Source organism: Lagenorhynchus albirostris, chromosome 11 (genome assembly GCF_949774975.1).
Source record: "Lagenorhynchus albirostris chromosome 11, mLagAlb1.1, whole genome shotgun sequence".
In the NCBI taxonomy this organism is placed as follows: domain Eukaryota; kingdom Metazoa; phylum Chordata; class Mammalia; order Artiodactyla; family Delphinidae; genus Lagenorhynchus; species Lagenorhynchus albirostris.
The window spans coordinates 45807374-45823227 of record NC_083105.1 but is presented as its reverse complement, the minus strand read 5'-3'; the positions used below and the strand labels follow the sequence as shown (position 1 = coordinate 45823227).

The 15854-nt window shown below is 39.8% G+C and overlaps 1 protein-coding gene across 3 annotated transcripts in view; it reads left to right on the top strand.

The window, feature by feature from the left end:
• Nucleotides 1–15854, top strand: part of LGR5 (leucine rich repeat containing G protein-coupled receptor 5) — a 119209-nt gene that overhangs the window by 73404 nt on the left and 29951 nt on the right. For all 3 annotated transcript variants that reach the window (XM_060164844.1, XM_060164843.1, XM_060164842.1), the window contains exon 4: nt 6770–6841. In XM_060164844.1, the coding sequence (XP_060020827.1) occupies nt 6770–6841 (72 nt within the window). The remainder of the gene's footprint in view (nt 1–6769; nt 6842–15854) is intronic.

Genomic DNA, 15854 nt, shown 5'->3' with positions numbered 1-15854 from the left:
TAATAGAAATTGCATTTCATTGACCTGAGGGATACATAGGCTATTTTAAAAAGCAATTTTATTTAAATTTAATATTTTGTTAAAAGGTAAATTCAAAAGCAGAACTGTTATTTGGTCTTGGTCTACTTAGGTGATTGGGTTTGATCTCCCTACCCTTGAGTTATTTTTACTATTAGGTAGCAATATTTTTAAGTTGTCATACTTCCAAATCCTAAGGTTAATCCATTATGTGGTGCAATTCTAGGCTGTAACACCAATTCTAATGTGCCTATATTTCCACGAATCCAGCAAAATATTTGGAACCATTCAAAATGCATCACATAAATCAAGTTTAGATGAGACACCTAAGATGTTTTCCCTGTGTCGAAATAGGTACCACTAAGTATTTTGGAAACTTGTTAAATAAATTATATTGGAATGAATTATTTTAATTCATTGACAAAATGTATATTGGATACACCGAACTAGATTGTGTGTGTGTGTGTGCACGTGTGCATGTATGCACACACACCACTCAAAGTGGCATTGAACAAATTATTGCTGGAAAGACAAAGATCAATAAGTATGGCCATGCCCTTGAAGAGTTTATAATCTAGTGGTAGATTGTGGGATCAAGATACTGTGACCAAGACAGATGAACAGATCACTCTGATTCTGTGGAACTACAGAGGTTGGGAAGGACTCTGTCCAGTCTGATGGTTCAAATTCGACTTCCTAGGAGAGATGTTTCTCCAAAGAGTTGACCTAGAAGCCAAACCTTGAACCAACCATCCACATAAGGTAGCCGACTGAGGGGACACTATACATAGAGACACAGAGGCAGGAGGAACCTGGGAGGAACAGACAGCCCTACGCAGGTGGTACTTAAGCATTCAGGAGAAGGTATCTGGAGAAGAGCCTGGAGAGAGAGAAAAGGTCCTGGTCACCGGGATCCTGTATGTCATGTCAAAAAAGCATAGACATTATTATGTCCTAAGCATGATGAGAAGCCAAGAAAAAGATGTGAGCAAGAAAATGACACTTTCAGACTTTGCACTTCAGCTGGATCATGATCAATGTGAGGGGGATTCAAAAGGAGCAAGACCCCTGCCAGGAATAGTATTCACTCTTCTCTCTATTTTGCTGACTTAAAGACTAGTATTCAATGAGCAAATCAATTGTCAAATATTTGGAGAGTATTTAGTGTTAGAGCAATGCTTCTCAACCATGGTCATCACCCCTGCCACAGAAAGTTCTGGAAATTTGTGGAAGCATCTTTGGTTTTCCAGGTGATAGGCATGTAGTAACTTGTCCTGTGATGAGCTGCTCAGCCCAGCATAAAGAATCCCCCTGCATCCCTCTTGACTTCTGACTCTACCTCCACACCAAACTTCAATCAATAATACTTTCATACGTAATCATACTGAAAGGTTTTACATGAAGTTCTGCATACGCCTAATAATCTGTACAGGAAAAATTAAATGGTATAAATATAATCTCTCAAAATCATTGACTAGTTAACACAGATCGTGCATCCTGTGATTTCTACCCACATATTTATTTGAAAATGATATTAGTGCAGTAGAAGAATTACCTCAGAAACCACAAAACAAATTAAAGCTATGTAACTGTGAAGTTGTAAAACGTCTTCTTAAAAATAACTATCATTAAATTAGCAGAGAAACATGAAACACAGGGCTCTCATTGAATCTCATTAACAAAGTCTGCTTTATAAATATTTCGTATATGGCCTTTTAAAATGTTGGGAGCACAATCATACAAAATCTGTGCGGAGATAACTATATAATGATTTATTTATTTGGGGGTAGCCTGTTGCATTTTTAATATTACTCTTCCACTATCCGGCAGGGTCTACCAACCAACTTCTATGCAGGTGGTATCATGACTATTTCTTTTTCCAGTTTAGCCTCAATTCCTTCTTACCTATGGCGGGGTGTGCTCCCAAGGGCCTCTTGAAGTACTGGAGAACAGATGCTCACCTCAGCGTGCAATGGATTTGAGATAGGATGGATGTTCTCTGTGGTATTTCAGTCCTATCTCGTAAAAGAGAGAGAATTATTTTGATATCACTCTTATCTATAAGGAACACTCATTTGTGAGAATGTAACACTTTCTTATTTTCTCCACTGCAACATCTATAATATGTCTTGGTATGTTATCTTTGTTTTAATAAAAGTTATTTCCTTCTTTCCTATAAAGCATTACATAAAATAAGTATAATCTGTTATATGTCTTAACTGTAGATCTTATTCTAGTATCCATTTAGACCTCTACTCTCATCTTGCACAGAATAACTTCTGATCATGTTACTTTTCTCATACCCAACCTTATTCATTAAAAGTGGAGGCAAACATCTGACTCTTTCATAGAAATACCTCCTAGGATAGTCATATCTGAGCATCACATATATAATAATACATATAATCCCTTTATTATAAATTACTTTTATTTCTCCTTTATCATACAGTTAAGGCAGTACATTATATTGATATTTTTTCTTTAAAATGATGTGTGTAAATGGCTATATCTTTATGAATTTTGTCTTAATATAATGGATGAAGCATTACAAAATATTTGGTATTAAAGGGAGAATTAGGTCCAATAGGGTTGAGAACCACAGTGCTAGAGGTAAAATGCTGAACAAGACAGGCCTGGTCCTACCATTGTGGAAAGTGACTCAAATGTTTTATAAAGTCCAAAAGTCATTGGAAGAAAGAAATAACTGATTATATTGTAGCATGGTGAGAAAGATAATATACAAGTAATATTCATCTGGGGCCCTGATCATATAAGGAGAGTAAGAAAGGATCTGGAAAAGAAGAGAAAGATAAGAGTAATCCAATCCTAGAAAACAGGAAATGAAGATAACAACAGCCCTGCTTGGTGAGGACTGTTTTATGTCAGAAATTTTGTTACAGTGAGCTCTGGAAGATCACTAAAATTTAAGATGATTACCCCTGTAAATATTGGCGTCATAAAAGGTTACTGGCTTAGTATTGCAAAATACCCAGTCCCATGGAATTCTGAACCAGGCTATCCTCAACAAAGGTTCATTTTCTTGTGTAGGCCATTCAGTCGAGGAATGGCTTATCCTCTTGCCACCAGCACCAGAACCAAAGCCACATGGAGGTGATGGATAAAACTAACCATAGGAAAGTCACAACTAAAATTCTCTCCTTCCCAGAAAAGAGCCTGGATAGCTACTTGATATCTAAACATAGGACAAGTAGGCAGAAGAAATACCTAAGGATCAAGCCATTGTTAGAGTCCTCTTTCAACGTATAATTTCCTCTCACCTGCTTCACAGTACCTGTACTTGACCTTATTTAGTCCTGTTGGCCAAAAAAAAAAAAAAAACAAAACAAAAAGTTTATTGTTAAAGTAGCTTGGGGACACTGTATGTAATTGAGAATATTTTACAGTTTTAAAGCTCCTCAGGGAAAGAGATTAAGAAAATATGAAGTCATCCTTTGCCCCTAGAGATAATGTTTCATTTTCTTTTCTCACCCATATGTGAATGATAAAAATGAAGTTGTAAGTGCCTAAACCCATATTCAGTTCGTGGTACATTCTGCTTGTACTTGCTGCATTGAATAAAGGATTATTTATAAAAGAATTCTGCAACCATGTTGTGAATGCTCTGTTCTAATTGCACTCCATAGTGCTATGAATCCTTTAATTGTTTTGTTTCCCACTGGAATATCTTAAACAAAAACAGGATTTTCTAATTAACTCACTGAAGACCTATAAGGTTATAATGGAGATAATTTGCTCTTGTTTTGTCATTTGAAAGTAATTAAACAAAAGTTCTTTATTCAAGGAGAGATCAGGACTTAAGTGATTTTCTGTAATTATATTTTTGGTATTTAACTGGTAGAAGTGGTTGAAAATTAAATTGCTGGGAGGTAGCTCAGGGGTAGCTTTAAAAGGTATCATTAGTAAAGCTTGTTTAAGTTCCATTTTCTGAAGGTAGATATATAGAGCTACTGAGAAACCTTGCAACTATTCAATGAAGAAAAGCCATTTAAATATCTCTTATCCTCTACTCCAGTTTTCCAATATTCTAGAAAGACCACATTATAAGAGTTTCACTGTCTGGTTAGCAAAGCATAGGAGGACAGTTCGGTACACACTCTGAGCCAGTAATATATTACCTACAAAGTTTACACATCAATTAAGTCTATTATCTGTATCTTATCACTTAAATTTATCATACAATTAGTGAGTGACTTTGAAAACATTTCTGTCAAGTTAAAATTATATCATAAATTCAAACTGCTTGGAAAGGTATAAAATAACATATAAACGTAAACTTTTAATATTTAGGTAAATTATGCAAAATACGGCATTCAAGCTACAATTTTCCCGATTACCTAACCGGTAATTGAAGTGTGAAGTCTCTCTAAATCTTGACTTTGTTCATAAAGAACCAACATATTTTGAGACTTTTGATATATGAAATGTTAATTGAATCCAAGTTTAAAATAATGAAATTACCTGTTTAAAACTGTTGGATTGGGCTTCCCTAGTGGCGCAATGGTTGAGAGTCCGCCTGCCGATGCAGGGGACAGGGGTTCGTGCCCCGGTCCGGGAGGATCCCACATGCCGCGGAGCAGCTGGGCCCGTGAGCCATGGCCGCTGAGCCTGCGCATCCGGAGCCTGTGCTCCGCAACGGGAGGGGCCACAGCAGTGAGAGGTCCGCGTACCGCAAAAAAAAAAACTGTTGGATTACAAGTGACAGAATTATGATCCTTAGAAAACAGAATCTCAGCCATGGTGAGAAGAGCGTAAATTTTATGATCTCCAAATATTTTACACGTCTTATTTGATATGAGCTCATATTTGCATATATGAAAGTATAATAAATGCCTTCATATTGTAATCCGCAAACAACTTATCAATCAGATGGTATTATTCTATTCCCATCCCACAGATAAAAGTCCAACGGTCAAGAAGGGTAAATGGTTTGCTTGCCAAGACTCAAAACTTAGACCTTATCTCCAATCTCAATGTAGCCTCAAGTTCAGGTGAAAATATTCTTAGAAATACTTAGCAGAGCATAGGGTGGTTCTCAGTGTGTGGTGCCTTGCCCAGCAGCACCAAGATCACCTGAGAGTTTGTTAAAAATGCAAATTCTCTGGCCCATACCCAGATCTACTGAACCAGGAACTTTGAGGGTGGAACACAGAAAACAGTGTTCTAACAAGCCTTCCAGTGAATTCTGATGACCCCTAAAGTTTGAGAACCACTGGCATAGAGATTTTTTTTTTTGGCCAATTTTATTTTCTCATTAATTAAAATGTCACTATATCATTAGTTTTGAGAAGAGTACTTATCAATTTATACAGAAAGGGCCAACCTTTATTGAATGCTTACCAGGCAGCAGGTATTGTTCTATGTACTTTCGCTCATTAGATCATCACAATAAGCCCTGGGGGTGTATATTATTACTGATCACTGAGACCTGGAGAGATTGAATGATTTCCCTGAGGCCACGGGGCTACTGGCAGGGAAGAGGTAGTCAGATCCGAGAACCCATGCTCTTAATCATACTGTGAAAGGCGTACAACCTGAGAATTTGTACCATTATTCCTCAAGAGAATGCTGCAAGGGACAGTGGAAAAAGTACATCAAGCTTTGGAGTCAGACATACCTGGCGTTGAATCCCAGGTAGTCATCTGATGAAAAGAGACTTCAATTGTGGAGATGAGAGAACCAGGCAAATTATTTCTGAAAATCCAAGTATAAATTTGTGACCTAATAAGTAGAAATATTTATTTAAAATGTCTTTTAAAAATGCTTTCCTAAAATACTTTCCTGCCTCTGGCTTACATAGACCATGAAATACTGGCTGGGGGTTGGGCGGAGTGGCTGCGAAATTATTGCGCTATAAACATTTATGAATGAGGTAGCAAAGTATAAGAAATCTAGTGGGAATTTTTCCATACTATTTCCCACTAGCAATGATATATTTTATTTCACTGTTGCCAGGTGTCTCCATTCTGTAGTCCCCATGTTCTGATCAGAACTGTTGAACCTAGGTGAGCAAAAGTGTAATTGTTCACAAGAAGCATTACTTTATATCAAAATATGATCATGCACAAGGAGGGAGAAGATCTTTAATATCCTCCTACTCTTATCCTTATTTCCATTTTGTCTAATCTAATTGTCATCACAGTGATCCTTTTAAAACATAAATAAGATCACATCATTCCCCCCCACTTAAACCCTTCAACAAGAGTTTATCACCACATTTAAAATAAAGCCTGCAAGTCCTTCATGAGCTGTCCTTAGGTTGTCTCCCAATCTCTTGCTCTCAGTTACTCCTCCTCAGTCACAATGACCCTTTGCTCCTCCTTTAGCAAGTCAAGCAAGCTCCGGCCTCAGGGCCTTTGCACTTGTTCTTCCCTCTTCCTCAGTAACTTTCCAGATGTTCCCATGTTTTGTTCCATGACGCCATTCTGGTCTCTACTCAAATATCACCTCCTAAGAGAGAGCTTCTCTGACCACCTTTAGAATAAAATTCTCACCCCTTGTTACCATCTATCCCAAATCCATGTTTTGTTTTCTGTTCATAGTACCTATCACTTGTCTCAAGTTATATATCATTTGTTAATTTTAAATTATCTGTCACTCCTCACAGGCCAAGGCTGTGCCTGATGCTCAGCTGTTTCCCTGACACCTAGAACAGTGCCTGACACTGCTATGCCAGTTATTGTTCATTATTGCTGTCTTTAATGGTTTTTTTTTCATTTGTTTCAATGTGCAGCATGCTGCAGAATAATCATCTAAGACAGGTACCCACAGAAGCTCTACAGAATTTGCGAAGCCTTCAATCACTGTAAGTATAGCTGAAATTCCAACATGTTCTCAGTTTGGGAAGGAGCATTGAAATGTCCAAATGACCATTTTAGTAAGTTCCTTGGGTGGGGACCATACCTAAATAAGTTGCCAGTGAGAGTTTCCATTAGAGCAACAATTCTTTGCATCCTCATTAAACAATATGTATGAGAGAGACCAGTGTTGGGGTTTGAGGTTTCAGGGCAGAGACTTAATCAGAAAACATGCAATGAAAAGCCTCTTGTATATGTTGGTATCACAGGACAAAAATCCAGGATCTTGTCCTATACTCCCCTATACAGTATTTTAGCTCCTGAATTCAAATCAGGAATAATACTTTCTCCTTTTATCTAGAAAAATGAGAGTCAAAATCTAGACCTCTTGGCATCTTCAGTTTCTTCTGTTTTTAGATTATCTGAGCTGCCCTGTAATGCAATTTTGCTGAGTCAAATAAAGGCTTAATTTTTTGAGTTCTGTATGTATACCAGGGGTCCTCAATTCAGGAAGCTAAGATCTAATGGTATCTCTTAAAGTCATACTGGGCAAGTCTACTAACCAGGAGCTTCCTCACCGCCACACACAGACGTACAAACATATTCACAAACAGTCCCACAGATATACACACACATACCTCAGATTCACACACCACACACAGACACACAAACACACACAGCAATGGTGTTGGTGTTCCTTTACTCTGAATCCACTACTTTTCCATCAGGAGTTTCCACCCTCCTCTGATTTAAAACCTCTGAATGAATAAAAAGTAGTTATTCCTCACACAAAGAACTTAGATGTTTTGGAGCTTGGGTTGTAAGCAGTGGTTCACAGTGATTATTTGGCAACACTATGCCATGAGTTCTTGATCAGTATCTGCATCTCATCAGAATGTATAAGTATATTGGAAATGTTGCATGATTTCCAATATCCACATGTGTGATCTATGTTTTCATCTTACTTACACTGGAGGTCCTCATCTGTCAAACAAAATAGTGGTTTCTGGTCTAGAATGATGAGGGAGATAAATGCATAAAAAAGGCAAATAAATATTGCAGACTCGAGTTGAACATCATTGTAAAGAATACGTCGGTTAACAATTACACACAGTTTGCTTAATGTCTTTTACTGAAGTGATACAAGAGAAGGAGGACCGTGAGATCTGGAGATGCTACTTTCTTCCTTTGATCTTTTTTCTTCTTTTTAATGAAAGCAAATCTGTACTTGAGACCATTTTAAGCTTTTTATTCCAGTCGAACAAAGTGACTTCCTAGGTTCTCACCAGCCTAGAGATAAACAAGCCCACAAGAGCCCCTTTGTGGCAGGGGGTAGGTCTGCTGCATTTTCAGGAACTCTGTAATGACATCACAGTATCACTCCCCCTTCGTGGCACAAGCCTTTTCCTGAAGGAAAAAACCAGCCAGAACAGCAAAACACCCTGGAGGTGGGTTATCTGTGTCAGGGCACGGGGTCTAATGGCTGAATTGAAAAACGAGATAATAGCAGTGGCCAATAGGATCTTTAAACAGCTGTGAGGCAGGCAGAAGATAGAAGGATAAGAGTTGGTAACCAAAAGCCACTATCAGCTGAAAGAAGATCACAAACAGAACACCCACAGAAGTGAACCCTTTGAGAAAGCGAAAACCATGAATCTTTTGTTCGCTCGAACTGGGTGGTGCCTCTCTGATCAAGGTGTTCAGATTTAGTTTCTTACCGTCTAGATATTTATTGTTCACCAGGTGTCTCTTGCATTTGGTGTCTGGTTCACAAAAACAATGACTTTTGAAACCTTATAAATATGTGTTCCCTGTGAAAAAGCCAAGGGTTAACTTTCTAGCAGGATGCTTATCGCATCCAAACTGAGGCATCGAGATAGATCTTCAGCCCCCAGTGCACACCGGATTGTATCGGCCAGTTATGTAATGTTTGTCCGGGGTCCCTTCGCCCGGAGCACGGCAGACCATGTGAGGTGCTGAATGTTGGCAGTGTGTGCAGCTATGACACTTTGTCTCACTTACATTTTTTGTGCTACTTTGGTACAAGCATGAAGATGTGACTCAAAAAAACCTACACTTAACCACCAACCCCACAGAAACTGCATTGTACCAACCAAAGGAGTCCCCTACCCACTCTGGAGGTTTGGGCTACTGTGAGCCCTTTTAAAGTTTTACTGTTGTCCCAGATGCAAGGTGTTTAATAGTACTTCTCCCACTTCCTTCAAGCAGTTCCAAAAATAAAAACAGCTTTGAGTCTAATGGTCATTGCAAACGTGCATTCCTTATCCATTGTGCATTCATTTTGCATGCGTACTTCAGCCTCCGTGCTACTTTCATATCAATACAAATAACAAAGAGGGTGAAACCCGTCTCATCCATGACACCTGGGAGGCTTCCGTTCAGCTACCTATCCAGCTCTTCTTGGACTACAGTCAACCCTTAGACCTCCACGTAGCCCTTTTTTTAATGGTTCCTCTTTTCTCTTTCTTGAATTCACTCTATTTTTCTCCACTTTATTCTTTTCCTTGTATTATTCATTCACTCTCTAAGAAGCACTCTGCATTCCCCAGGGGCTGGGAGTGCATCACCCATATGCCTTCCTGGCTTTGCAACTTCTAAAGGGGGGCTTCTCAATTCCGGCTGCAAAGAAGAATCATCTGGAGAGTCCGGAAGCCTAGGCTGCACCCCAGACCAATGAAAATCAGAACCTCTGAGTAGGAGACCCAAACATCAGTGTTTTCTAACTGGTTTAATGATATAGGTAAGTGCTTCCTAAATGAAGATTGGGAAAATGAGTGTCCTAAGATGATTTGCAAATATCCTCCTGAACTCTTCAAACTTGATATAATAACAAAGTCCATATTTTGCATTCCAGTATAAACTAATATGAAATAAAAGTAATGGGCCTTTTATTCAAAAAGTCGCCTTGTTTGTGCTTAATTGAAATAGCTCACATCTACCTATTAGTTCTACCGACAGTCTGGGGCAGATAAAGTTAGGAGGCCACATGCTGTATTATCCTGCTATTCGAATGTGTCCATGGACCGACAACATCAACACCTCCCGAGACATGCAGAACCTTGGGCCCCATCTCTGTCTAGCTTGATCAAAAGCTTCATTTTAACAAAATCCTCAGGGGATTTCTATACATGGTGCATTTGAGAATTCAAATTTTTAGCATCTATGACATGAACAAAGCAGTCTACAAACCAGAAATGGTTGAGAACTACTGAAATAGATCATGGGTATACTTTGCCCCACCCATACAGACTTGGCTTCATTGAATAAACTTTAAGAAACTTGATTTATATTGAACTTGGTAACCTTGCTCTGAGTAAGAAACAAATTATACTTATATTTCAAGGGATGTAATTTTCATTGATTCCAAGTAAACAACAAATATTTGGCTTTGTTCATAATGAAAACACATAGGTACATTTGTGTTCTTTGAACTCTCTGCTGTTGCTTACAAACGGCTCAGCTAAAGAATAAGAGGGCTTGTCCATGTGCCAGAGCCCGGTAGCCCAGAGCCTGCCCCTGTACAATACGCACGTTAGGCTTCTGACAAGGCAATGACAGCCCAGACACCAGTTGGCCTTTTGTAATGTAATCAAATATAACTTAATTTCCTTTCTGTTTTTTGTTTTTTGGTTTTTGTTTTTTTTTGTTTTTTTTGCGGTACGTGGGCCTCTCACTGTTGTGGCCTCTCCCGTTGCGGAGCACAGGCTCCGGACGCGCAGGCTCAGCGGCCATGGCTCACGGGCCCAGCCGCTCCGCGGCATGTGGGATCCTCCCGGACCGGGGCACCAACCCCTGTCCCCTGCATTGGCAGGCGGACTCTCAACCACTGCACCACCAGGGAAGCCTCCTTTCTGTTTTTTGGAAAGGAATAGGAAATGTAATCAGAATTCACAGTGAATTGGATTTCACCAAAAAACTTTGGGCATTATAGTCATTTACGGACTGGGATCAGATTACAGTGATTTGATGGAAACTCAAAACTTAACCCTCCCATAACCTCACACCTTTGTATTAATAGTTAAGAAATCGGGCTTCCCTGGTGGCGCAGTGGTTGAGAGTCCGCCTGGCGATGCAGGGGACACGGGTTCGTGCCCCGGTCCAGGAGGATGCCGCGGAGCGGCTGGGCCCGTGAGCCATGGCCGCCGGGCCTGCGCATCCGGAGTCTGTGCTCTGCAATGGGAGAGGCCACAGCAGTGAGAGGCCCGCATACCGAAAATAATAATAATAATAATAATAGTTAAGAAATCGATCTATGAAAAAAAATCGTTGCTTCACTTATTGATTGTCATTAATGATGTTCAAGCACCTCACTGTCATTAGTGGAAGTTCAAGGTGATCAAAGAGAATGACACATTCACGTTTGTCCAGTTAACCAGGATATTACTTAATACATGTTGATTTTCATGCCAAGTCTGCACTAGCAAAACTAACTGTGGAAAATGCACAATCACAAAAATAATGAGTTGGTAAGTAGAAAATGAAGGGAGAATTAGACATGTCTTTAGCATTCTCTCTATTCTCCAATTAGCTAATAATCTTCTTTAGAGTACAAGACATTATTTTAAAAGCCGAGAAGAATATATAACTCCTGCCTGGAACAAGATCTGCCTGAGCATCTTATTGTGACGTCAGCTTAAGGGCTACAGACACCCCCCTCCTTGGACCCTGTGAAATGTCAATAACTTCACCTCAACTCTTCATAGTAGGGTTTTGCTACTAATAATCCAGAAAGAGAATAAGCAGGAAGAGGAGGTGAGGAGGAAGAGGCAGGGCTCGCAGTGCCGAGCAGAAAGTAAGGCAAGCCTGGAACCAGCAGCAGTTCTCCACTGCTAATGTCCAGGAGCCTATTGGGTTTCAGACCCAGGCTAAACAGCGGGCAGGAAGTAACAGAAGACAAGGAGCAGAAGAAAAGAAAGCAACGGGAGGTAACCGAGAGGATAAGATTAAAAGATCAAAAGGGGGGCTTCCCTGGTGGCTCAGTGGTTGAGAGTCCGCCTGCCGATGCAGGGGATACGGGTTTGTGCCCCGGTCCGGGAGGATCCCACATGCCGCGGAGCGGCTGGGCCCGTGAGCCATGGCCGCTGAGCCTGCGCGTCCGGAGCCTGTGCTCCACAACGGGAGAGGCCACAGCAGTGAGAGGCCCATGTACCGCAAAAAAAAAAAAAGCAGCAGCAAAGTATAGGAACAGGACAAGGACAAAATCAAAAACACCCACAGTTATAAAAGCAGGAGCCGTCGATATTTATTAAAACTCTTACCTGCATCATCTCACTTCACCCTCGAAGAAACCTCATGAGGTGGGAGCCAAGATTATCCCTTCCTTAGTGATGAGGAAGGAGAAAACTCAGAAAGGTTCATTGACCTTCTCAAGGTCATTTGGCTTTAATAGAGTCAGGCTAGAGGTAAGTCTGGGATAAAAATTCTGGTCTTTCTGGCTCCAAAACCTGCCAGTTTTAGTACTACGTTATCGTGCTTCCCTGAGCGAATCCACTACAGAGAATGGGCACGCAACAGAATGCACTAATGTGAGGGGAAGGAACTTGACAGAAACGAATAGTACCTCTAGGTATATGGTTATGGAGGTTTACAAAAAGAAGGAAAACTAGTAATGCTTCAGAACAGAAATAAAGAAATTGAGGAAGGGACGAGAGCAATATTTATTCATGTGTTGACCAGTCAGACTTTTTTAGTGTTTCCCTATGCATTTGGTTGTCTATTCCCTCGTTACCTGGGAGATGGAACTTGTCTCCACTTTCCTGATGAGGAAACTATAGGTGAGAAAAGGGTATCGTGTTCATATTGCAAAGGTAAGAGTTGATTAGACAAAGAGAAGAGGGAAGAACTTTCCAGACAAAGGGAACTACATGTGCAAAACCTTGCAGTGATGGTGCGGCGAGAGGGGAGCTGGTACATCAAGGATCAGAAACAAGATCAGTGTGGCCAAAGCAGGAAGCATGTGGCGGGAAAAGTGCAAGAAGAGCCTAGTGAGGCGGGTGGGGTCCAGACCCCTTGAAAGCTCTTTGGGACATGTCACGAATTTTAGTCTTTATTGTAAAAGCAGTGAGAATCCACTGGAAGATTTTGAATAGGAAAGGGCATGATTGGATCTGTGTTACTGAAATAGTCTAGGAGAGAAAGGAGACCTTTGTCAGGATGGGGGCAGTGGAGATGGAGAAAGGGAAATGGATTTGAGAAATTTTTAGATGAAATTAGCAGTATTTGGTAATGAATTGGCTACAAAGAATGAAGGAGAAAGAGGTGTGGAGGATGATTCCTAAGTTCCTGGTTTATATAATCACATATTTACTGAGACCCATCACTGAGATAAGAAATGCTGGTAGAGCATGACATTTGGGGAGATAATGAGTTTGGTCTTGAACATTTTCAAAACCAAATGTCTTGTTTAAGGAAGAACAACTCAGTAGAGATGTCACATAGGCAGCTTGAAATCCAGATCTAGATCTCAAAGAAAACTGAAACTTAGGTTAGGTCCTTCTACCATGCATTTCCTGTTACCTAACACTTCATTGTAATGATTTGACTGACTACCCTTTGGCAAACATGCTCTATAAACCATGTCTGCCTGGTTTACTGCTAGATCTCCAGCACCAGGTACTGTACCTGCAAAGAAAGCACCCAAGAAATACTTGTTGAACTGAACCAAAGCATCAAACTCTAAATGATGTTCTAAACAGCTGCTCAAGATCAGCTAATCTCCCCCGCTTTGACTGTAGCCTGCGTTCACTGATCTCCCTGGCTCCCAACTCTTATCTCTGTACCCTGGTTTTTCCTCCCTGCCCTCCCTGAGCTAAGAGCTGGGTCCCAGTGTTTCCTTGAGGGATTTTGAAGTTGATCCCTCTACAAGATTTAGTTTTCCCATTGGCTTAGCTGAGGACTCCCCACTTCAAGAGTAGGGTTGAGAGAGGAACCCTAATATTGTCTCAGGTTGATGAGGTTCAGATTAGGCAGGAATGAGAGGATGTTCCTGAACACAAGGCTCAGAGATACTGTGGGAAGTATCTTGACTGGGACACAGAAATAAGAGAAAAGTTTAGCTAGATAAGGTGAATGAGCTTTGAATATAAGAATGGAAAATTTGGGTTTAAAAGGAATGGTAACATGGGAGAACTGTGGATTCCTAACGGGCGCGACATAGAGCCCAGTTGTAGGGAGACTCGTCTGGCAGCAGCCTGCAGGATTAATTGAAGAGATAAGAGATCAAAAGCAAAAGGACCAGCTAGAGGCTGTTGCAGTGACGCAGGTGTGAAGAGATAAGAGACTTAACAGGCAGTGGAAGTCGACACTCTTGGAGATGAAGATAAATGGAGAGACCTTGGTGAATGTTAGTCTGGACAGCAATGGAAGATGCAAAAATGACCCCCGGATTTCAAACCCTGGTGGTAGCTGGGAGACTAACGGTGCTCCTGACAAAAAGGAGGTCTTTGTTTTCTATGGAGAAAAATGAAGCTAAAAAAGTCAACGCTCATGTTACTTTGGCTGTAGATCATCTCCCTGTTAAAAAATTCACAGCCATGGTGACCTCGGAGAAACTGAGCAACTCCATGTAAATTGACTTTAAAATATATTTCTCATTGGAGTCTTGTACTTCCCAGTGATGCCAGAGAGGCAGAGGTTTGGTTCTATTAGACACTTCATCCGGCTACTAGTCGAGCCAGCTGACTAGTCTCTACATTATTTTTTTTTTTTGTAACTAAATATATTTTTTAATCCTGCAAAAACTCCTGGTAATCATCCGAGAGAAAGAATAAATGATATGACTATTAGTTCTGACAGGAGCATATCTGCCCCTTCCCAAGAAAAGTTATAATTAGAACTCCAGGGTTTGTTCTTTGGTGAAAGAAGTTGACCTCAATCACCATTAGTGGATTTGTCCATCTGTAGGTAATTACAGAAACTAGAGTTGGGACTAGTCTCTAAGTTACTACACTTCAATGAACCTCTAGAGCTTCCCTCTCCCCAAGCTGCAAAGATGGAAAAAACTTTTTTATCTTTTCAGAGACAAGTCTAAAGCAATAATTTTTCTTCCTGGTTTTACATTAAGTTTACCAGTAAATAAGACGGAGAATAGAAAGATGAAAGAAAAAATTCCCATATAAGCAATCATGGTGTTTATATGCTTAGTATCTTCCTAGGTTATAGATGGGAAATTTCATTAGAAGGTGGAATTCCACATTGTCATGATTTCATAAATATTAAAAAACAATACTAACAATAAAAATGACTCATATTATTAGGAAGAATTCATATAAATCAATACGAATTCAATCCGTAAGAGTTCATATAGATAAAATTCTATCCAGATAGTATTATTATAGTGATCTGACAAATTCAATTCCAATGATCCACTGGTTTCAGTGCAATAAAATTCAGTAAAATTTCACCATAACAAAGACTTTAGGGAATTGGTCAAATTGTGTTATATACAAGCTTGGAACTACATGCTTTTCATTTCATAGTAAAAGTTAGATAATAATGGAAACAGTTTTCATTTCTTAAAATTTTATAAATGAACTAAATCACTGTGTTCATTTGACTCTTCAGGAATTGTTCAAAATGGTCTCATAAAATGTACAAATGTGTGTACAAGAGAGTTGATCGTTTAAAACTTACGAAGAAAAATGCTCATCCAAATATAAAATAGCTGTGTCAAATGCTGTGCTTCATAGCTCTGTTTATTGTAAGAGTCCCCATAAGCTGTATTATACCTGCAGCTGCAGCATTCTTCACACCTTTGCCTTTTTTTCCTCCAGTCATCCATGTTAATAATTGACAATATTACAGTCATCTGAGATGGGAATTAGCCAATATCAATGGGTTATCTTTTGACTAACGCTTTCTTCTTTGTAGTTAATGGCTCATCAAAGACATTCTCAAACAAAGGTATAAGTTTGTGTGATACATTGGCAAGGTAGCATATACAAGATATATGTAAAGGGCTATTTTCTGGAGAAACAATAGCAAGAATGACCTCATAGATTC